General features: G+C 43.5%; 1 protein-coding gene across 2 annotated transcripts in view; it reads right to left on the bottom strand.

The window, feature by feature from the left end:
• The window catches only part of PIEZO1 (piezo type mechanosensitive ion channel component 1 (Er blood group)), a 901,942-nt gene that overhangs the window by 233,610 nt on the left and 645,203 nt on the right, over positions 1-23,129 (bottom strand). For both annotated transcript variants that reach the window (XM_086945809.1, XM_086945810.1), the window contains exons 15-17: positions 21,567-21,715; positions 19,095-19,271; positions 15,503-15,609 (exon numbers count right to left, since the gene is read on the bottom strand). In XM_086945809.1, the coding sequence (XP_086801935.1) occupies positions 15,503-15,609; positions 19,095-19,271; positions 21,567-21,715 (433 nt within the window). The remainder of the gene's footprint in view (positions 1-15,502; positions 15,610-19,094; positions 19,272-21,566; positions 21,716-23,129) is intronic.

The following is a 23,129-nucleotide window of genomic DNA, read 5'->3' as shown; positions in this document are numbered from 1 at the left end:
CCAGGGCAGAACAAGGCGAATAGAAGATCTTCTACCTTCAATTTTCCATCCGGGCTGGATTGTTTGATAGTTCATAAAGTTTTAGAATAAAAAAAGGAGTTTCTTGGCTATCCCTTTGCACGAAACACCAAAAATGTATAAACACATAAATCATTACAATACTATTTGATAGCAATCACTGTACAAAATTGATCTCAATGAAACTATGAACTTATGTGCCACAATTTCTGTGGGGTCAATATCAGTGCCTACCTAGTACATTACAGCAAATATGACAGACAGTAGTACCTTGTCATAGAATGTGGAGACGTTTTCTCACACCCGTCATTGTGTATAGCCTAGATGATAGATCATGAGTGGGCATCTCTCAAATTTCATTCTCTCTCTCTCACTCTACCGCTCTGCTTCCATTTCTCAATAGCAGCAGCAATACAACGTCTCAACAGGAATATCATGTAAACAGACAATTTAAAAAGAGAGTAAATCACATAGCACAGGGAATAAGGAACAAGGGAGACCAAATGCTAATTCAAAAATGGTATTTACATATAGAAGCTCGGAAGTACAACTAGATTGCAGTAACCATAACAACCAGGTGCGCAGTGACACATATAGTTATGGAAACAACGTGAGGCGGCGCAAAGTAAAAATAATCAGTGAAGGTCAGAATAAGATATTTATAAACTATACATAAAATTTTGTTATTTTGAGAGTGAGCAATAGAATGCCGCGAATGGCGTTGCAGGGTCGACGATGTTTCAACCTCTATAACTTGAGGTCATCATCAGGACGATGGTTACATAGTTGAAATCAGTGCTCTGTCAGATGATAGAAGTGACGTATGTAATCAAATAGGCAACGTCTAGGCGGATAATGAATACCGAATAAGGATCAAAGGCAGAGAGTATAACATCTGAAATTGGCGAAGAGCAGGGCAAAGCGTCACGCTCGGATTAGTGTAGCAATTACACAAAAATCAAGATTCTTTGGGAGGGTGCGAGGGGGGTCCCAATACGCGATGCGGGAGTCAGCCAAGGGTCACGCTCGTTCTAATGCCGAACTTTAAAGAATTGAAAGTTCCAAACTGTGAGGCTACATAACTCTGGAAAAATCCTTGGAACAGCAATTAATGCCGTCGGAATTGGCAGCGGGAGGTCCGGTCAAGTCGGGCAGTCCTTCAGTCAAGAGTAACGTTACTCTTGACTCAAGGATTATTTTCACTTTGCGCTGCCTCACTTTGTTTTCACAACTATATGTGTCACTGCGCCGTTTAGTCACTCACACATTGCCAGTACACACATGGTTGTTATGGTTACTGCAATCTAGTTGTACTTCCGTGCTTCTATATGTAAAAAAACAACTTTGAATTATCATTTGGTCTCCCTTGTTCCTTATTCCCTGTGCTATGTGATTTACTCTCTTTTTAAATTGTCTGTTTACATGATATTCCTGTTGAGACGTTGTATTGTTGCTGCAAATACTACCCGGTCTCAATTGGGTTAACGGGTTTACTCCTGTTCTGTGCTTATTCCATTTCACAATAAGCAATGGGGAGGCGGGTTGGCTCATTGCATTTATTGGATGTCAAAACTGTGAAAACAGACAACCTGTCACACTTTGTAGCAGCATAAGCACATCCGGAGCCAAGTATAACAGTGGGCAGTTACACTTTTGGATCTGGCTTGACAACTTAAATGACACTAGACCTTATCAGATCATCAGGAAAAGAACTTTAGGAAGCAGTACTGAGAGGCAAACTTAGGCTCTGCCCATATATGGATATTCTATAAAGGCTTTTGATGGGGCAAAGTATAGGAACTCTGTTGCTGTCATGTGCGGGGAGGGCAACTTCCCATTACATGCAAAAGGGTGTGTACCTCTGCCCTGAGCCTCCCACCTGCAAGTGATATCCTGACCTTATTTTGGCATCAACACACACAAAATCCTGCATTCAATCTAGAGGACTAGGGCCCAAAATCGACTTTGAGACCTAGAGTCTCTTGGGTTTTGGAGGGGCACCAAAAGATTACCCTTGGATAGGCACAAGATCACCATTTGCATCTGTGATCATGGACAGTCAGTGGTGGTGACATATTGCAGGCCTTTTTACCTGGTCAGAGATAATATTACAAGGCCTACTTGAGTAAAGTTCCACTTGCCTGTCATAAACAAACCCTGTGTTGACATCCCTGTGTGAATGTTGAGTGTGTGAACACGTATGTCATATGGTAGCAGTACTCCATATTGTTTGTGAGTGTCTATGTATGTTTTTATCAGTGGGGTCCATTGTGGTTTGCCCCTGGTCTGTCAAGACACAACATGGAGATTGAGAAACATACCCTAGACAGTGCAAGTGGTTTACCTGCACTCCTGAGCATGAGGATGTAACTCTAGATAACAAGTGTGCCCAGATGGAGACAGACTGCCTTTGGAAATTCTATATGCCCTTTTTAGCAAGAGACTTTTGGTTAGTCCTTACTGAGCGCTGCTATTTGCTTAATGATAGGGGGATGATGCTGAGTCAGCAGAGACCGTCGCTATTGAAAGAAGTTTCTAGGAAGAGACTGCGCCCTTTGTTCTCCTTGTGTGGCCAACATGAAAGTTGAATGAGAGCCAGGAGCAGCACTCTACACTTATTGAGCTCATCCTGTGGAGCCAGCATGATCACTACCTGCAGTGAGGAGCCATCTTCTTGCATGAAGGACATGTCTGCGCTACGGAGATATAATGAACAGTGAAAAGAGACAATGCAAACTGTATCTGTAACTCTTACAGTGGATCTACACCCCTGTGAAAATAAAACATAAAAGTGGGTCCTAAACTACTCTACTTTGTTCCAGTCCAAACTGCTTCACTGCTGGAGAAGAAGGGCCACTGTGTCCCTGGACTAGTATCACTGAAGAGGAGGGGAAGACTACGGGTCTGCCAGGGACCTTGGAGCAGCCTGCCTGCTAAGAGGGGAGGGGAAGAAGCCTTGTCCTGCAGGAGTCTGCCTACCTGTGGAGAACCAAGCCAGCAAAGAATTGGTGTCAGGAGTGGTCCAGAGGAAGCCGAAAACGTGTAGGGGAATTGAGTAGCGAGAAGATGCATGAAGTGTCCAGGGTCCCCCTTCTTGTTGCGGAGTCAAGCACGACTGAGGAAGGCTCTTCTCGGACTTTACAGTGTCAACCATATAGCATGGGCAGCCCGATTCAAATGTCACCGTCGAGGAAGAGACAGGCGTCCTGTGCTGACTTACTTTTGTTGCACTTCAGTGATAACACCAGCGCTACAGACTGATGGAGGAAGATCTTTCCACTGCACCCGTTGGAGCAGACTGCTGGAGATGTACTTGTGGACTTGCATCAGTGCCAGAAGCTTGACGGCAGAGAGGAGGCGGCAAGCAGCGGCGGCTCCTCCGCAATGGCGGAGGAGCGTCGCCCCACTGCCTGGCTCAGAGCCAGCAAATGAAAAATAAAACATATGTTCTAGCATTGTTTTATTTTTCGTTTGCCGGCTCTGAGCCAGCTTGTGCAGGGGGTGGGGCATGAGAGGGGGTAGGAGAAGTGCCAGTATGTGTTTGGATGGCCGTCTCAGCCTGGCCAAACACACATGCACATTTAGGTTTCTGCAGCCCGGCTGCATTGAGTAGCCGGGCTGGAGAAACAGCACAGACTCCCTGGTCTGAGCAGAGCGTCTTTTCAGCACACCAGGAAGAGAACAGGAGGTGGGACACATCGCGGGAGGCGGCTGGAGGCTTAAGGTACGTGTTTTAAAATATATTACTACTAACATCCCCCCGCGCGCTCCCTCCTTGCTCCCCCACCCACGCTCCCTCCACCCACACTACCACCCATTGTTTGTGGCAGCCACTGGAGTGAGGGTTGTACAAACAAGCACCAGTAAATGAAACAAATCATCCTGAGCCCCCTTCACCGGCACACCTACACCTAGTGATTCCGAGTGCATACCCCATCAGGTAATTCCATACACCCAAGACCTACTGAGTGTGAACTATTGGCTTTTAGAGATTGGTGGGCCAATTCATCGCACATTGTTATTTCTACACCCGAACTGTATAGTCATTTGCTACCGACTGATATCCGGTTTGCAGAATGCTAGGATAATTGCTCTGCTGTAACCTAGTGATCCTGAACCTGAGAGTTAATCGTGATAACTTCTAGGTTCTCATTCTGTAGGGAACCCAGTAGGACATCCCTGTAGAGCTGCCTAATCCATGCGCACAATATACAGTTCTGCAACAATTAAAATATTTATCTTTTTCTCATAGGACAATCGCTGGGGTAGGTTTGATATAACAATCATACCAAATCATATTGCAAGGTAGTAGTCAGGTCAACATCAGTTAACACTAAGCAAGCTTGAGTTCTTCTCAACTTCTACTTCACTTGGTCCCAGCCTGCTAGCCTTTCAAAGCCACCAACCAACCTGTTGTAAAAGCTTCACATTTCTTTAAGGCTCACTCTTCTCTACCACTTGGTGCAACATGGGCCAAGCTCAACACATTACCGCTACCAGGGATAGACTTAGTCTGTTTTTACTCGAACGAGTGCTACCTGCCTCTAGTTGCCTCGATCAAAATGCTAATTCTCTTGTTAAAATATATATAATGGCCTGGAAACCTGATGTTTTAGGTTCACCAGTGTTCTCTTAAGTATAAATGAAAAACAGAATTTACAAGCTCTACAGGGTGCAGAGAAGTAAAGCAGAAACAATTCATAGTTTAAAATAAAGATGTTTAAGATGTGTGTGACCAGTCTTTCGTGGGACGTGTAGATCTAAAAAATAAAACACTATTCATCCATACACATTACACGCTACAAAGTTCTTGAGCAGAATCAAACTCACTTTACTTTCACATTAACCAACATAATGTTTTTCTAAACTAAAAGCTTTACAAATCTCTACTAACTCTGCACAGCCATACACAGTCAAACAAACACATTCAACTAATGGATGGAAATCCCACAACTGTGTGTGAGGGACGATTAATAAAACGTTCCTGTGACGAAATACTGGTAGAAGGTGATCTGCAAATGGTGGCTACATAACGTAACAATTTACATGACAAATTCAAACAGGAGCTTCACATTTTAGTAATATAGTGTAGCCTAGACAGACTCAATTTGTGTATTTTAGTGTTGTTATAATAAACAGCTGCGGTTTAATCCGGAGAGCCCAGGAGAAACACACCATCCAGACAGCGCACAGGGGAAACATCACTTACAACGCAACTTTTACAACGCAGTGCCTGTACGACACAACTATTACAACGCAAACCATTAAAACGCATTGGGCTGGGGGGCGCTCTAGGATAGGGTATAGGTTTAATTTACTGTGCAACACCTTCCCTACTATCCACGGGGACTGGAGTTGGAATAGTAAATTAAACTATTCACTATCCAGCGCCCCAAAGCACTATGCGTTGTAATGGTATGCGTTGTAAAACCCGCGTTGTAAAAGCATGCGATGTAAAAGCATGCGTTGTAATTTCGTACATCCGCGCACAGAGCTCAGAGTCATAACCAGTGTCAGAAGTGAGCTATGCAAACGCTAAGTTATACAACATCATAACAAACAATGCGTCTATTGTTCAAACATTTTTGAATAACATTATGTGATAATTACATCTTTAAGATTCAGGGCCTCATTTAGAGTTTGGAGGGAACTCCCCCAGTTTATGTAGGAAACTCTAAAATATAGGTGTAAAATCCACCAGTGGAAGTTCCTTCAGCATAATGGTAGTAATGTGGACTTAATTCAACTGGTGGATTCAGCTTCCATATTTAGAGGTACCACCAGAATTCTGAGCATTTTCACTTCCTCTAAACTCTACATGAGATCTAATATCACAAAACTGTAGCAAATACCACAATTCTTTAAGGGTCCAATATGACCAAAGCACTCCAGTGACCACATTTTGATTTACCGCTCACTGCTGGGCGAAGGGTCAAAAGACGACTAGTTAAGGGCCGCATCTTGCGCACCAGCTATGTTACAGGCCCTAAAAATAGACTATATGCCACTTACCTATATGCTATAACATGTTTAAGGAATGTGATTGTATTAGAAGCTTCCAACGAGAAATGTCAGACATGATTTACAAGTTGTTTTCACTTGCACCCCCATGTAAATGCTGAACGTTGTAACTCAGGACAAGTGCTTTATAAAATGCTAGCAATTTTAAGGCTGCACCACCATAAAAGATCCTTATTAGATATTTGTAGATATTTGTAAATCTAAGTTTGGGTGAGATTTTCTTTTTGTAACTGAACTACTTACACTGCACTCTGACGACTGCATTAGCCTGACCTTGCAAAAGAAGGAACATGAATGAGTAATGGCAAATGAGGTAAGACTTTCAAATAGTAGAGATTCAGACAGCACACCTATTTTTGAACTCATAAAATTAGCAGGCACGGTGAATCTAGCCCAGTAATTAAGACTTGTGCTCCCCTGTCTGCACCAGTAGAATAGCACTGTAAGCTAATTTACTATTCTTGATTTTATGAACCAAAAAAGATGTTTACTGGCTTTCATTTCTTTTAATAGTTGAATTATTTTTCTGTTTAACAAGCGGTGTTTCTGGACATCCAGTAGTGGTTAAGTGAGCTGGCAGCCAGTAAGAGCAGACTCTTCCCATGCATCACTTGGAATCAACCTAACTTCCTGGTTGAGACTAATATGTGGCGCCATTTTGGGAAGTGCTCTATTTGTCTGGAGCTTATTATGGCCAAGGGTGGCCATTAAAAACAAACGCATGCACGTCTGTGCAATATTCGATTGTATGAGAGAGTCCTAGTATTCGGATGCTGCCAAGGCCTACGAAAGATTGTTTACTGGCACGTATTTAATAGCTAAATTCTTTGGGTATGTTTCTTTTAACTAGATGTACTTCTGGTGCATCAAGCATGGCTAAGTGAATTGTCCACTTGTAAGCTGTCCTGGATAGCTTGCGATCAACCTGACTTCCTGGTTGGAGCAAATATTTGGCACCATTTTGTGAGGCAATCTAGTTGGTTCAGGCGGATTATGACCAAGGATGCCTATTTAAAGCAGCAGGTGCTTGCATGCCTGTGGATGCATGTCTGCAAGGCAAAGCCTGTCTCCACCAGTCTGTGGCCAAGCAGCAACCGGAGGCCAGAGATATTGCCCTCGCAGAGGCATTTGCACGGCAAGTCACAGTTGAGCTATACCACCAGTGGGCTATGTTCTTCGGCTTAATATTCAGCACCTCTCGATAGTAATTGCTCCAAAGGGCTCTAGATCAATTGGGAATTCTTCACACCTGTGTTTATTATGCCTTGTCTCATCTGCAAAAACTAAAGGACAGTGGGGGTGTTAAAAGTAATGCTGACGGATTCTCTGATTCAAACACCTAGGGGCCAGAAGTAGGTCGCCAAATACCGGTTGGTAACGGCCGATTTCGGCCGTTACCGACCGGTATTTTGGGATTTGACAAGTAGGTGGCCTTATATTTACAGAATCGGTATTTTTACCGATTCGGTAAATTTACCATTTCTGTAAAATACTGGGTCAGTAAATTTACCGATACTGTAAAATACCGAATCAGTAAATTTACCGATTCGGTAAATCCAGATGTAGGTGGCACTTCAAACAGTACCACAGGCCATTAACGATTCGTTATTTACCATGTAATACTATTGCATGGTAAATAACGGATTCCTGTGTACATGCACATCTGTGCATGTACACCTGTGCCATGTGGCACACATACATGCCCTAAGGGCATGTATGTGTGTCACATGGCACACAAGCCAAAATCAGGGGTGCAACAGGGTGTCAAAGTGACACCCTGTTCCCCTTGACAGTTCGGTATTATTACCGAATCGGTATTTACCGATTCAGTAATTGACATTGATTCCTTTGGGCCTCAAGGCCCATAGGAATCAATGGCAATTACCGAATCGGTAAATTCCGATTCAGTAATTACCGAATCCTACTGATTCGGTAAAAAATACCGAATTTTTAAGCTACATCTCATTTCCCGAATCTAGAATACCGAATCGGTAAAATTCGGTATTTTAGAGTCGGTAAATGAGGATTACCTACATCGGGCCCCTAGTCTTCTAGCAGATTTAAGAGCGAGCTAAAAAATACCTGTCCAGCAGGGAAAATGTATCAAAGTACAAATGATTAGATACAGAGTTAATTGCACCTGTTGTGTATAAATGAATCCTGGTTAAAGGAAAAGAGTATTTGAATTTTTAGGAAAAATTGGTGCCACTGGTATATAAATAAATGACTGGTAACAAACACGGAAAGGTAGGGTGGTGGCCTACCATTAGTTGGTCAAATAGGAAAATGTGAGAAAACAGGGAAGAGATTCATGCCGATCCGACTGTACTATTAACGAGTCTGGCAGATCCAACTGGATTGATTTGGCATGTGTTTCTTTGCTATAGCCCCACATGGCTGTCTAGTGCAGAGTCCGATTGATTGAGTGCCCATTTAAGCCGTATCTCTTCCCCAACATTAGAAATATTATTGAGGGGGATCTAAATGCGCACTTTGATATGCCTACTAGTATATTACAACTCAAGCTCAAAGGATGACCTGCCCCGTTCAACTTTAATCCACCAGAGGTTATTCTGCTCACAGGGTGGTTACATACTAGATATTGTATGCTGTGATAACTATTTCAGCATTTTCAGCAACCAATCGAGGCACCTAGGTCAAATCATTTTGTAATCTTGTTTGGTTGGGCTTGGAAACTGCAACTCTCCATTAAGCCATGTGCCATTGTGGGGGGAATGATGCATAACTAGTGTCATCTTGACACTATAATACTGACCAAGAGAATCATGGAAAATCTGATCCCTAAAAACAAGATAATACTCCTGAGATGTCACAAAACCACTGTGAGTGGTTAGCAAGCATACCTAATCAGGGGAAGCACAGACAAAAAAGTTGTTTGATGGAGGAATTGAGATTAATGAGGCTTAAACTCCATAAGGTGAACAGATTGGTACCGGGCTTATTTGGCAGATGCTAAAATAGTGTGGCTTTCTTGTAAAAAGGAGTATAAAAGACTATTAAGTTAGCTAAAGCTGCTTTTTATTCTGAGGAAATCACAAAAGCTCAAAATTAGTCAAATACACTGCTTTAGGTGACTAACTAAATAAGAGAAGCCCCAGGTTAATAAGCAGGTATATGTTTTGAGACCATATGCAATCAATTTAATTGTTTTTTAAAATAAGGTAAATAATATCAAAGAGCATCTTGTGTCGACTGTGAGAAAGTGCCCTCTTTTTGCAAGGTTGCCCCCACTATTTTGCTAAACTGCTTATGTGCTTTAACTGAGTGTGTCCTGGGTTCCTGCCAAACTGGTGTCCAGGGCCTATGTTCTTTCCCTAAACAGCATTGAAAACAAAATCCAATTGGCATTCTTTGGCCACAGGTCAGTCCCTTGTAAATGGTACCACAAGTACCAAGGGCACGGTGGCCAGGGAAGGCCTTTAAGGGCTGCAGCACTTATTGTTCCACCCTTAGAGGCCCTGCACCTTTACACACACACACACACACACACACACTGTCTTTGTAGGCTGCGTGCTTTGGTGCAGAACAAAGCAAAGAGTCGACATGGTGCCATGCCTACAACCCACTGCCCTGTCATAGGTCAGCCACCCCTCTAGCTGGGTGCACTATACCAGTGGTGAGGGTACAGGTGCATGCGCCTTGTACCCCTACAGTGTCTAATCCTATTCTTAGACATTATAAGTGCAGTAATGCCATTAAGAGTACATGGTACTGTGGGTTTTTCATTACGAACTCCATAGCACCATAATGGCTTTACTGAAAACTGGGAAGGTTGGTATCAAACTTTTCAGCACATTAAACCCACACTGATGCCAGTGTGGGATTTAATGACAAATGCACACAGAGGTCAGCTTAGAGATGCCACCTGAAAAACGACCTAACACTAGTGTCCAGGCTGAGTGGCTGCTCGCCATTATGATATAATGGGGTGAGCCACAAAAAAAAAGTCCAAGGACCTGGGTATCGTTCGGGATAGAAAAACAGGGGTCCTAGACTACTACAGATTAAACTTTTAGACAGTAAGAAGCATTCTTATTCTATTTTCTAAGTAACATCAATTTCTTCACACTTAAAACTTGTATATCCTCAACAGATACAAAGGCACAAAATATAGTTCAATGTAGTGTCTGTTTTATTCATCAATTAATGTTATACTTGTCACAGATCACCATATTTAATATTCCATTAGATAGAGGTTGGTCCAGAAGGAGTGTGGAAAAGGAAAGTGCTCGTGAGGAAAGGCAGATATAGAGGAAGGGAATCCAACAGATGAACTGAACAGTTTTTACATCATAATTTTCTTGGTAAACCGGACGTAGTTCTCAAAGAAACCAGTTTCACACATAGGCCTGCCCCTCATGTGTTTACAAGTAATTGTTATCTTCTGATGATGCACAGAGATTATTCATCTGTGAAAAAGGGGGGGGGGGGGGGGACTGGGATGTTGACAGGTACAGGCTCACAGGGGTAGAGTGTCGACATTTCGACCCTGGCGCATAGAGGGTCATTTAATCCTCTGCAGGCGGGTATTCCTCAGGACTGGAGAGGGGGGCGGAGCAACCTAGTATGAGGCGAAGTCAGGATTACAGCTCCTCAGGCGGCGGTCCGTACTGACTCTGAGGTGTTGTTAAATTTAATTTAGAAGGATGGGGGCTGCAATTATGGAGAAATCGATCGATGGCGAGCAAATCATCCACAGCATCTCACTGTGTGGTTTGTGCGCTGCCCAGGGGATCCTTGCTTAACTCCTCGAGCCAGCTGTCCCCACCAGACATGTTTCTAGACCCATGGGTCGAGAGCCTGCTGCTCTCTTGGGCCTGAAACAATGCACATCCTGGGACGAGGTGGCTAGCCTTCTCCCCCAAGATGGGCAGGGTACACGAAGGGGAAACTTCAAAGGCTTGTCGCCTTTGTGAGATTCCCCAGGCCATTTGCTGCTTCCAGCAACTGGCCCCCACCGGTTCTGACCACCACTTTGGGCAGGAGAATCGGCGGGAAAACCAAGTGAGGAAGGCAGGTGTGCCCACCTTTGCCAACCCTACCTTTCAGGTGGGGAGACGAGGTGAAGCACAACTCTCAGTCCCCGCCATCTTGCAGATGGGGGGACCCAGCCAACCAGCGTAAGGCATATGCCCCCATCCCACTGGAGGGTGGCATAATAGGGGTGTACCCACCCAAGGAAAGGACCCATTGGTCCTGACCTTTACCTACATTTAATGCCCCTAAATCTAGTATTTAGGGGCCTCCCTGAACCTTGACTCCTTAGACAAAAACTGACCAAGAAAAAAAGAAGAAGTAGGACCGAAGAGCTGTACTGAACCGAAGAAGAGGAGGACGCCCACTGACTTGGCCCCAGCCCTACTGGCCTGTCCCCACCTCAAACCTGTGCCAGCAAAACCTCAGTGTGTCCTGCAGCCAGCAACCTCAAGAACCCCGAGAACCTACCCTGCCTTCCAAAGAAAGACTGTCTCCTGTGAGCACTGGATTTGATCATCCACAGACTCTGGCTCCAGCCAAATCCGCGAGTCTGCACCACTCTGCACCCGAAGCCCACGGCCCGAGTGGCTCAACACCACAAGGAGGTCTCCCTGGTGTTCCTGACCTGAGATCTGGTGATTTCTGACCTGCCTCGAATCTCCCAGCGAAGCCTGCAGCCTCTTACTAGAGGATACCCCGACTGCAACTGGAGCTGGTAAGAAAAACCTGACGCCTAAAGACACCCCTGCACCCGGAGTCCACTGCCTTAGGTGGCCCAACCAACGGTGTCCCAGCATCCAGAAGATCTTCATCCCCGTGCTTTCAGTCTTTGTTGCAACTGGAGAATACCAATTGAAATCAACAGGGCACTCAACACCAACCAGTATCCTGAACCCAGCCACCCCTGTGCCACTGCGGGTGTACCTTAGGTCCTAAATCAGATCCCCCTTTGCCCTGAGCTAAACTCGAGGAGCTTTGCTCCCACAACCTTGTGGCCTGCTTGTGAGCAGCCACCAACCGGAGGCTCCCTATGCCCAATTGGATAACATTGGGCCTCAACACTCTGCACCTGGCCGCCCTAGTGGCGCGGTGGGTGTTTTGAGAGTCCATCCTCGACTTTGGGGAAACCCTGGTTTTAACTCCAGAGTACCAACTACCACACACTTGTACTTACCTTTAAACCGATAACTCAAATTTCCTCCATAGGATTGCATTGACCTCTTTTTCCTAAAAAATGTTTTAAGTTGCTTTTTGTATGAATCATTGAAAAACTGCAAATAACTAAAAACTGCTTTCTTTACCTTTACTCTATGGAGTGTCCCAGTGTGATATCTAGGTATGTCACACTGAGTAGAAAAAGTAATATAAAAGTAATCTAAAAAGTATCCAAAAGTAATCTAACAGTAATTTCAACTATAGTGAAATCATTTACAAACCTGTAACAAAGTCATTTACATTCAACTTGCTTGTATTGTTCATCATGCTTTGAAAACTATAATATGCCATTACCTGTGCCAGGCATGCTTGGTTCTAGAAAATAAATACAACAAAATAATATTTTTTATACAAATCAAATTGGTCTGAGTTCAGTTTTTGAGTGTGTGACATCATTTCCTGATTGAGTGTGTACGACAAATGCTTAACACTGCCCTCTGATAAAGCCTTACTGCTCGCCCACACTACCACAAATAGAGAGTAAGGTGCCATCTACTTTTACCTCTGCCTACCTTTGGGATTCAACTGGACTCTGTGTACACTAAACCTCTTTTTGGTATAGTATAAACAGAGCCAGCTTCCTACATCGACCTCAGACAGTAATAGTATTTCTATATCAATAGATATGTGGACAAAGTTCAATTCATGTCAACTTGCTCATCTGAATGAAGAGCAACTGTCCATCAGGCTCAGGGGGGCATATTCTACCAGGTAAAAGTCGTGAGAAGCTGAGGCTAGTTACGTATTCTGAGGCTAGTTCCTATAATCAACTCTTCTATTGTCAGTCTCAGTTCCTGAGGAGTAGAAAATAAATTGAGGATTCTTCCATTGCTGAAACCAACTATCAATCTAGAATGTTTTAGAGACTTGTAAACCAGTATCGCAAACAACCATATCTTGTCAAATTTCTGGAACAAGTTGATTTTAATCAGTTTGCATCCTTGGTTGATCATCAGTCTTTTCGATCCTGTGCACACAGGCGTCTGTGCAGAATGTAGTACAGTACATGCAGTCAATGCAGTATTTGATGACCTACGATTCTCTTCGTACTGTGATATACCAGCAGAGCTGATACTATTAGATCAACAGCTGCATTTTTCAATATGGATCATTGGGTGTTCGTACACTGCCTCGAGAACTACTGTATCGAAGATTCAGCTCTAAACTGGTTTCAAAGTTTTCTGTTTGAGTGGACTTGGAAACTTGGTCCCTATTTATGTGAGGGAAGGCCTTTGACATGAGGCATTCCACAAGGGTCGGTGCATTTGTCATTGTTTTCCAATCTTTATGTGATGCCAAAAGGCCACAACTCAGGCTTACGGATTAACTGCTCTGATGTATTCAAGTGACAAGTCCTGTTTGTTGTGGGTGGCGACCCTGGGGTTAGGGCTGCTAAGTTACAAAACTGCCTGGTCAATGTCCAACATTGGCGGTCTAAAACTCAATTACAGCTGAATGGGGGAAAACAGAAACACTTCTACCCTTTCTTCAATCTGTATGTGACCATGCTTTTTGGCTGGCTTCTCTGGGTCAGTAACCTACACCATTCAATGAACCTAAGGATCAAACTGGATTCGGACTTGACATTGATGGAAAGGATCAATACAGTTCTCAGGAACTCTTTCTTCCAACTCCGGGTTCTGAAATAAATTATCCATCTTTTCTCTGTCCATCAAAGATTACAGATGGTCATCACCTCCGTCTCTGCTAGGCTGGATTATTGCAATTCAATATATCATGGTCTATCATCACAAGCACTTTATAGTTTAGAGATAGACCAAAACGCAGCAGCTAGATTGGTTTTAAACATCCAAAAATTCAACTCCATCTCTAAGGGCTTAGTAAAACATCATTGAACATCAATTAGCCAAAGGATTACATTCAAACCCTTGTGCCTTGTACATATAGCACTTTACAACTGTTAGACCAGCCCTCTTACTAAAAGATTCTCATTTTATATCCGAGACGCAATCTGCACTCAGAAAAGGCCTTCTTATTGAATGTTCCCAGGTTCCACAGAGTTACTCTGGGAGGGACATTGTTTTCAGTGATGGCAGCTAAATTATGGAATACTCTCTAGAGGAGTCTGCAGACAGAACACTCTTCAGTGAGGTTCAGACAGACCACTGTTCGGTGAGGTTCAGGAAATTGGTAAAAACTTGGCTGTTGGCCCTATAGAAGTGGCCAGCTCTTTTTTCTTGAATAATGACTATTGCCAGATAACGCCAGATCCCTTAGGGAGCATGTTAGCGCTCTACAAATGACCTTGAAACTATTCTAACTTCAGTCCTACAATATATGGCGGCAATGTAACTTTTTTAAACTTGTCCAGCAGGATCTTTTACTATCTTAGCTCCAGCCCTAGAATATTTTGGTTAAATATAACATTCCCCAAACCGAGGAAATAGGCACCCAATATTGTAATGTGTTGCCTTGGGGCAGTTTTAGCTACTGCTGAATGAGGATTAACCTGAAGGCAAAAACTAGGAATGCTGGTTCAGCTCACAGACATACCATAGTTTCTGTCAATCTCTGATGACCTCCACATAGGGGGTGTCCCATGATAACAGACCCTACATTACTCACACCCCTAACTCTGTTCTGAGTTGCACCCAGTCTGCTCGCAGGTGCTTTCTCAGCCCTGTAGCTAAATCTGAACAAAATACACACAAAATAACCCATAAGCGCAGGGACCTGAACCTTTTCTTATTTTCCTAGGACCCCTCCACCAGCACTTTTGAATACTTGATTTCATCTCATGCATTTTCCTTCCACTACCCTACAAATTGGTCGATTTAATCCCTGTTTTTCCACCATGCCACTGTTTTTGTGTTTTTTTGTTCTTCTTGCCTCCTACCTTTCTCTCTCTTGTTCTGGGTAAAAGTCGAAGGAAAAATGTCCCTGACCGAAAACTGAGTGGCTGTGCTTACCGTCTCCAATCAAAAGCACAAACGAAGCACTGCTCAGTCCCACAACTTTTGCCCAGAGAATCTGAATCCCAACTCTGCAAGCATGTGTGTGTGTGTGTGTGTGTGTCTAGGCAATGCACCATCAGTGACATCAGGTATCAACGAACACCTTATTCATGCTCCTTACACCATGGTTACATACCATAGCCTTAGGTGACCCTTTGAACGTCACATGACAGTCTCACATCAGGCATACGTCTGATGCTATATGAAAAGCAGCACATCGTGATCAGGCTTTTGCAGTCAGTGACATTTAAACTCTTGTGTCATCATAACGTTACCTTCCTCAGCCAACTCTTCATCTGCAAGTTCAGTGTGAATGGCTCCTTCTTGGCTGGAGGCGGCAGGCTCCATATCAGCCAGTAGCTGGCTTTCCGTCACAGGGTCACTGTTGGGGAAAATCATAATAATACAGCTTTGACACAGAAAAAGTATCTGCTTTGATGAAAACCCAGAGCAAGCCTTAAATGTCTACCAACTAAGGCGGTCAGACTGCAGGTGAGTCAGGTCTCAAGTTCATTGCAAGGTAACTGAGGTAAGTGGTTGGTCAACAGACTTTGCACCAGGGAGAGGACTTTACCTTTTTGAATTGGCCACCAGGGTAAGTGTGCAGAAGTTAGAAAATGGTTGGACTGACGGATTGTGGTTTGAAGCAGAATGGTGCAAATGCTATGTTTGGTCATGAACTAGATGGGCGCAGGAGTATAGAGAAAGCCAAGCTTCTGCTTAGCGACCTCTGGTCGCATGTGAGAAGAAGGTTGTGTAAATAGACCCTTTCACGATTACTGGATGAGGCAAGATTATTTTCACATGGCGAATTTCTACTCGCCAAATGCAAATATGTCAGTCAAACTTTTACGCCATGAAAACAGTCTATTTATGGGATGTGCCAACCCCAGCTGCCACATGTGGGATATTTTACACCTATGTGCAGGGCCACTGCAATTGTGTGGCAGGGGAGGACCAAACTATGCAGCATGAAAAGGCAAACTATGCGGCATGATGCAGTACTCTTTTTGTTGTACTATTACTTAGATAATTTGTCATTTTACACATTGTAACACAGTCAGGGCAAACCTTTTGCCTCATTAGTATCGATTTAACACCCGAATACAGCAATAGGGAACAGAAAGGTGACCAGTCAACATTTGCAATGGGCATTCCTATTCACAACAAATTGTTGCCGCATTTTTTGTAACTTAAGATACATCTGAGATAGAAACATTTTTTGTAATGATCTGATTATGCAGAAAATGACGAGTTATGTAGTGAATGCAGCAAATCCATAATTATGCGGAAAACAACGGAGCCCCAAAAGTGAATAATTCTAGTGGCCCTGCCTATAGGCCATCAATACCACAACTTTTACACAGGAACCGAGTTACACTTGAGTATAATTGATAGCCTGTGTTTTTACATTACTATCCATGAGTAACAGTATCAAGTCAATATACCTTTATTCGGTCTAAAAACAATAGGCCATAAAAGTACATAGTAATATTGCACATAGCTGTAACGGTGTCTGCCGTTATCAAAATGACTTACTAATACCTCACAATAGTGCCACAGACAGTGCTATTCAAATTCTCTTCATTTGCCCCAAAACTAACTTTAACCAGTCTCGTTGTTTACATTATATTGAAACATAATTCTAGAGATCGTGGATCATAGTTGTAATTAAAACAAAGTTCTGAGTCATCCAAGTCAGAAACAATATCAGACCAGTCTACGAGTTCAGGGCAAACCTCCCAGCTGAAGCCATGTTATGGTATAGAGAAGAAATAACACTGCTGCAAGGCATTGAGGCGTGGACACATCAGGCTCACATTCTTAAGCTCTTGAGTGGAAATTATTTTCTTTTCTTTGTTAGACACAATTACTGAATCTAATTTTAGGTGTTTCCTTAAATCTGTGACAGAACTTGTGCTATTGTTTACCTGACAACCATTGCTTTAGTGTTAAAAATGACTGCAGAATTACACCTCGATGTTAATTAAATGTCCACTACGCATGTAAGTCCATATGTAGGTGTAACTGTGTGTCGCTTACAGCACACATTTTACTGAAGTACAATTCTTTCCTGTAATCCATGACTCACTGGCAATATATTGTGACTGCATGAGTCATTGTCGAATATAACCTGCACTCTGTTTACATGCTCGATTTTATCAAAACCGGCATTTCCTGCACATTGTTCTTGCACATGAATTGGCCTCGTACGTGACTTATAAAAGTTAAAAATACATTTAAAAAAAAACAACAGAAAATGGATCTCACGGTGCAAGCCTGTAGTTCCTTTCGGGACATGCATCGCCTGCATGATTATTTGCTCGATTCAGAAAAATATATATCCTTCCTGTTTCTATATAATGTGTTTTCAGAAGCCAGATGGTCTGACCGGATTTTGGAGCCAGTGGTATTAAGTTTTTGTGCCAGATAAAAATTGACTACTTGATTTTCAAAAGACTTTAAAGCCAAAATTTTAATTAGGGAAAAATCACACACAGCATAATTTCTTCCTTAAATGCAGGCAGTGCCTTGTCATTCCCTGTACCACGAATGGGTATATGACTTTCACACGTCAATCCTCGCGAACTCGAATGGTTATCATGGTTTCTTCCGCACTGAACGATGTGCTGACGTGTTGACGTGGTCACACAAGAGGTCAACATTAAGCAATGACTCTGCCGTACTTGATGCCGGAGCACCGAGCACTCTTGAAGTATGCGAGAGGAGTATGTGTGCGCTAACACGGATTGCGAAGTTGACGCTGAAGCAACAGGAGCTTGCCTGAGGATGTTGTTTTTGCAGCACATGGGATGGAAGTTATAGGGCCAGGTGTGTGTTTCCAAGATGATGTCTCAATGTGAGAGCTCATCATCAGTATGGTCTTCCCCTTTATCGAATGCTGGGCACCAGATGCCAAAGCCTATAATTTTAGAAGATACTGGAGACAATTCAGCTTCAGTGGAGGGTACTGCAGCAGGCGTGAAATGGAGACACGACAAAGACTTCACCTTCTTTCGAGGATATAATTTCTAGATGCACTTTGTTTGACTTTGATCTTTTCTACCATCCACAAAATCTACCTTTGTTTGATTATCTTAGGGGTCGTAGAATTAGACACTTTGAATCCCTTATGTCCCATGCTTTGATGGCAGGAGATACACACAGTGGTCTAGCAAGTCAGACTCAGCCATCTTTCGGAAGCAGAAAATAAATGTCAAAACCTCTTAAGGTCTGCTCCTGTCAATCAATGCCTAGTCTGGTATGAAGTCAACTTCAGCATTGTCAGAAACGCCGATGATCAAACAGTTCTTTCATGTTCAAAATGACCAGACAGAATATTACAAAGGTGGAGAGAAAAAATGTAATCATGTGATCAAAGCCAAAAGGATTTGGGGTAACCGCGAATATCAGCAATCTTTAGAAGTCACGTACGATGCCAATTTAAGCAGACGTCCTCTTCTTTTTTTTGTTAGCCAAAGAACTAGTAGAATTCCTGCCTCGGACAGCAGAGGAATGAAACATATGTACCTATAAGAAGGCACCTCCCTATTACTTCTAATCCCCCATATCAGGAATGACTCCGAATAGAATGTGCTGTATGCCATGCCATATCTTCACCCCACTCTTTCCTACACTTTCCAATAAACAAATACTGTAGGATATGCGCTTCCTTCTCATGGTTTCATGACCACATCCTGGATGGTACATCATGTCCACTTTCCAATTCACTCATTCATCCATCCATCCATCCTCCCCCAACCTATCTTTCTTCATCCCACTGTCTCATTTTCCCTCCCCATATAGTCCTGTGAGACCCATTTTAGGGTTCACGCACCCATACTTTCTCCTGCCCCATGTTGCTACCTGTGCATGGGTTGCCAGATCTCCGGGTTGGGTATCTGGGCAAGGTCCGTGATGCGCATGAAAGGACGGTGGAAGTAATGTAGCTGTAGGATGCAGGCCAGGAGGAAAAAGCCTGGGATGAGAATGCTGGAGAAAAGCTCGGTCACACTAAATTGCTCCAAACCCAAATCTCCCAACCTGCAGAGTAGAAACAAAAACAGTTATTTACTTGTATATATATATATAGATATTACAAACGTTTTTGTCTCTGCAAAGTACAACATATTGGCGAGCAAGTGCCATGTGCAACATACTTTTCGTCGCCTGCATGCTATGAGCTGAGCCACCATTCAGAGCCTGGAAGTTAATCATTGCGAAAGGTTACATCGGGCCCTGGAAGTAAAATCCTCCATGGCATGGTGAACTCCTTGCAATCTGCCCTTTTCCTGGAGCTTCTGTCATTGCCCTAACCTTCATGCCATAAGCTGCTCACACTGTCTCCATGGGCCCAGCACATCAGACTGTCTACCCATGTATCCTGAAACTCTTATACTGTCTGTCCAAGTGTTCTAAGCTTAACCCAAATGGTAAAGGATAGTTGTGCAGGAACTTTGGCAAGGAGTGGCATAGGCCACCATACTCGAGCAGGGAAGGGCATTCTTCTCTTACTCATCCTGGACATACAAGAAAAGGCACCTGACTCTCCCCACCTTCAAGAGAGTATAGTGGAAGCCATCCGAGTCAGAGAAATAGAGGGCACTCGACGCCCCACCATACATAGGAGTAATCGAAAACTCCCTTCTCTACTACCTCCCCCCGAAGAGCACAGTAGAACTCACACCAACACCCAAAAGTCAAGCCCCCTCCCACTATGGCATTTACAGAATCTTCGATCAAAAGAACAAATGTATAGGGCATAATTTATCTGAACATTGCTCTGACTAGTTAAGTCACTTTGGGGAACTCTGAAATGTATGTGCATTCTGAGCTAATTGGGTGGAGGTTCTCCAACACACAACACATCTTTAAAGAGGAACTCCCACCAGACTATATTATTTTTCCTAAATAAAGTTCCTCATGCTCGCTATCACCTCTCTTCTTGGTTACTTTTTTAACACAATGTGATTAAGAATAAATGAAAAGTGCTTTGTTCTGGGACAATGCCTGCTTATCTTTCTTTTAGCAAAACAGTGTGGCCCATCAGCCCATGGACTGGCCATAGGGGGATGTGCCCAAGGGTCAGAATATTGTCCTTCAGAACATCAACTAATCTTTGCTCTTGACATCCGTGCTATGAATATGTCTCTTTACCCCGCAGTCTTTCTTCCCGCAGGGAATCACAACCCGGTCGTTACCACGACCGCGTTGTGATTCCGCATACCATTACTCCGCAAGGCGGAGCAACGACTTGCTTGGGGGGGGGGCGGTGCTGGATGCTGGAATAGTATAATGAGTGCGGACACTAGGGAAGGTGTTGGATTTTAAATCCAACACCTTCCCCCCGTCCGCAAGTCGTTGTTCCGACTTGCGGAGTAATGGTATGCGGAATCACAACGCGGTCGTGGTAACAACCGCGTTGTGATTCAATGCGGCGAGATAATTTCGTGGCAAACGTTGTTTACCCTGTGTTATACAAAGGCACAAATACCACTGTTCACTCTCTCCAGCAGAAGAATGGAAGCACAGGCCCAGTTTCATGAAGAGATGTTGTTTGGCACATATCTCTGTGCCCTAGAGGCAGCACTGGACACTACGGCTAGTTGTAGGGCAAAGTGATACCAGGCAGCAACCTAAGATGGCAGCAGAGAGTGGGCACCAGATTGGTTTGGCACAAAAGCATCCAATGTTACTTCATGATTTTGTGAGGAGTGTGCTGAGGCAGAGCCCCTTCTACAAGAATGTCCCTTGCATAGAATTTCTACAAAAAGGAGTCTGCAGAGGTGCTCCCAAATTCAGAGGAAAAACAACACTTTGCCTAAGATGAACAACTTCCCTGCATCAATCCTACAGGCATCTCGACACACAATTGACTGTGTGAATATGAAATATGCAACGTTCCCTTATTACATGGGGATGTCCTACAATAAGGGAAGAATCTGCCACAGACCCAGCTCTCTGCACCTAATTAATCTAAGTACTGAGCTCATTGGTGAACTATTTTATACATTTCTCTGGCTCAGGGAATAAAACTGTGAAATGCAAAGATGTGCAATGAAACCCTAGTCCCAGCCATGTGTACGTCATACCCAAGCCTTCCTGCAAAAACTGTTCATCTGACAAGGTTCCTCCAGTATGTGGGGAATTTCAAACAATTCCTTGAAGAACTTGCTATAAACCTACTGAATAACTGAATTGACCTCTCAGCCCTTCGGCTACTATTTGCTGAATAATTTGGTGAGAAAGAACCAACATACACAGAACCCCTCAACTCAATGAATTTGCCAGCCATCAAGCTACAGGACAAGTCCTGTGCACCTCACACCCATGACTTACTGCTCATCTGTGAACGTAGTGAAGTTCTTCCAGTACATGGGAAAATCCTCAAACTGGAAGGTGTAGACTGAAATGAGCACCAACATGGTGTAAGCCACCACCAGCCACCAGAAGACCTTCAGCAGCTTCCGCCAGAGGGAATAGTACACCTGCAGGAGTGAGCATCATAGAGAGAGACATGAAATGTCTGACACCAAACTTCAAAACCTCTGTCCCAAATGCGGACCCACTCATCCCAACCCCAAGCCTCCATCAACCCTGCGAGACTTTCTAGGCACAAATCTCGTAAGCCAAACCAAAAATCTAACCTATAGGATTCTTGTATTCATTATTAAGGACCCCTCCCTCAAAATGGGGTTTCTAAAGAAACCAAAAAGGGGCATATACATGCCATATTTTCATGATATTCATATACAGTTTGCTTACAATGAATGTAAATGGAACCCCTTACATAGTCAACAGTTCTCTTGAAAATCTAGCAGGAGTGTGGCCTTACTGGAAGGATGCTGGTCACCAATGCCAAGCTTTCCATCCATCCACTTTGAAGGATTTTTAACCCACCAACCTTTTTACATTTCCTACCATTATCTTCTTAGACTCCACCCCGACCAACCCTAAAGGATGACTACTGCGACAACACTATTGGTCAGAAATGTTTAATGTAAAGCCAGATATTAAAGATTTATTAGTCACATAAGATTTTTTTTTTAAATGCCACATATCCTGGAAGCATCTGTTTGTAGCGTGTAGTGATGTAGATTTACATGCGTCACCTACCTCTGCCATGTAGTGTTGGGCTAGGAGGTTTGCAAAGTGTTTTTCTTTGAAGACGTCTCTTGAGTCACAAGTTCTGGTGTGACTTCTCCCTTGGTGTACATTGCACATGAGCACTGATCCCATGTTAAGTAGGTGAGCGTGGGATTTGGAGGTGATTGTAAGTAAGGTGTGTAAAGAGTAATGTGCAGTGAAGTACAGTAAGCAAGAGATCTGAAAAAGACACAGGCTTGCAGGGAGGAGGGCAGGTGGAGAGGAATCTGCCTCACTACACACTATAAACAGATATTTACAGGGTAAGCAGCATCTTCTGATTGTTGCATGTGTGGCTGTAGATACACATGTGTATCAGAGACTGTAGAGCAGTGACATTCAGATGTGGTGGCTAGCGTGTGAATGATGCAGATGTTCACCTGTTGGTGAGCCAAGATGTCTACACAATAATGCTTGGTAAAGGTGTGTGGTGTTGACCAGGTGGCTACCTTACAAATGTTCGCTAATGAGGTAGTTCCTAAAAAGACCCTGGTGGCTCCTTTGTTGCAGGTGGCGTGCGCCCTTGGTGGAGAAGGAAGAGCTCTTGTTGTTTTATGATAGGAAGTTTGAATACATTTAGGTATCCACCTAGCTATGCCTGCTTTTGATATTGGATATCCTCTTTGAGGCTTTGCAAAGTTGACAAAGAGCAGATCTGATTTATGGAAAGGATTGGTGCTGTAAATGCAATACATAAGAGTTCCTTTGACATCCAATGTGTGGAGTGCTCTTTCTGAGTCAGGTTGTGGGAAAGCG

The sequence above is a fragment of the Lissotriton vulgaris genome, chromosome 12, assembly GCF_964263255.1.
Source record: "Lissotriton vulgaris chromosome 12, aLisVul1.2, whole genome shotgun sequence".
NCBI classification, from domain to species: domain Eukaryota; kingdom Metazoa; phylum Chordata; class Amphibia; order Caudata; family Salamandridae; genus Lissotriton; species Lissotriton vulgaris.
This window is presented reverse-complemented; position numbering and strand designations above follow the sequence as displayed.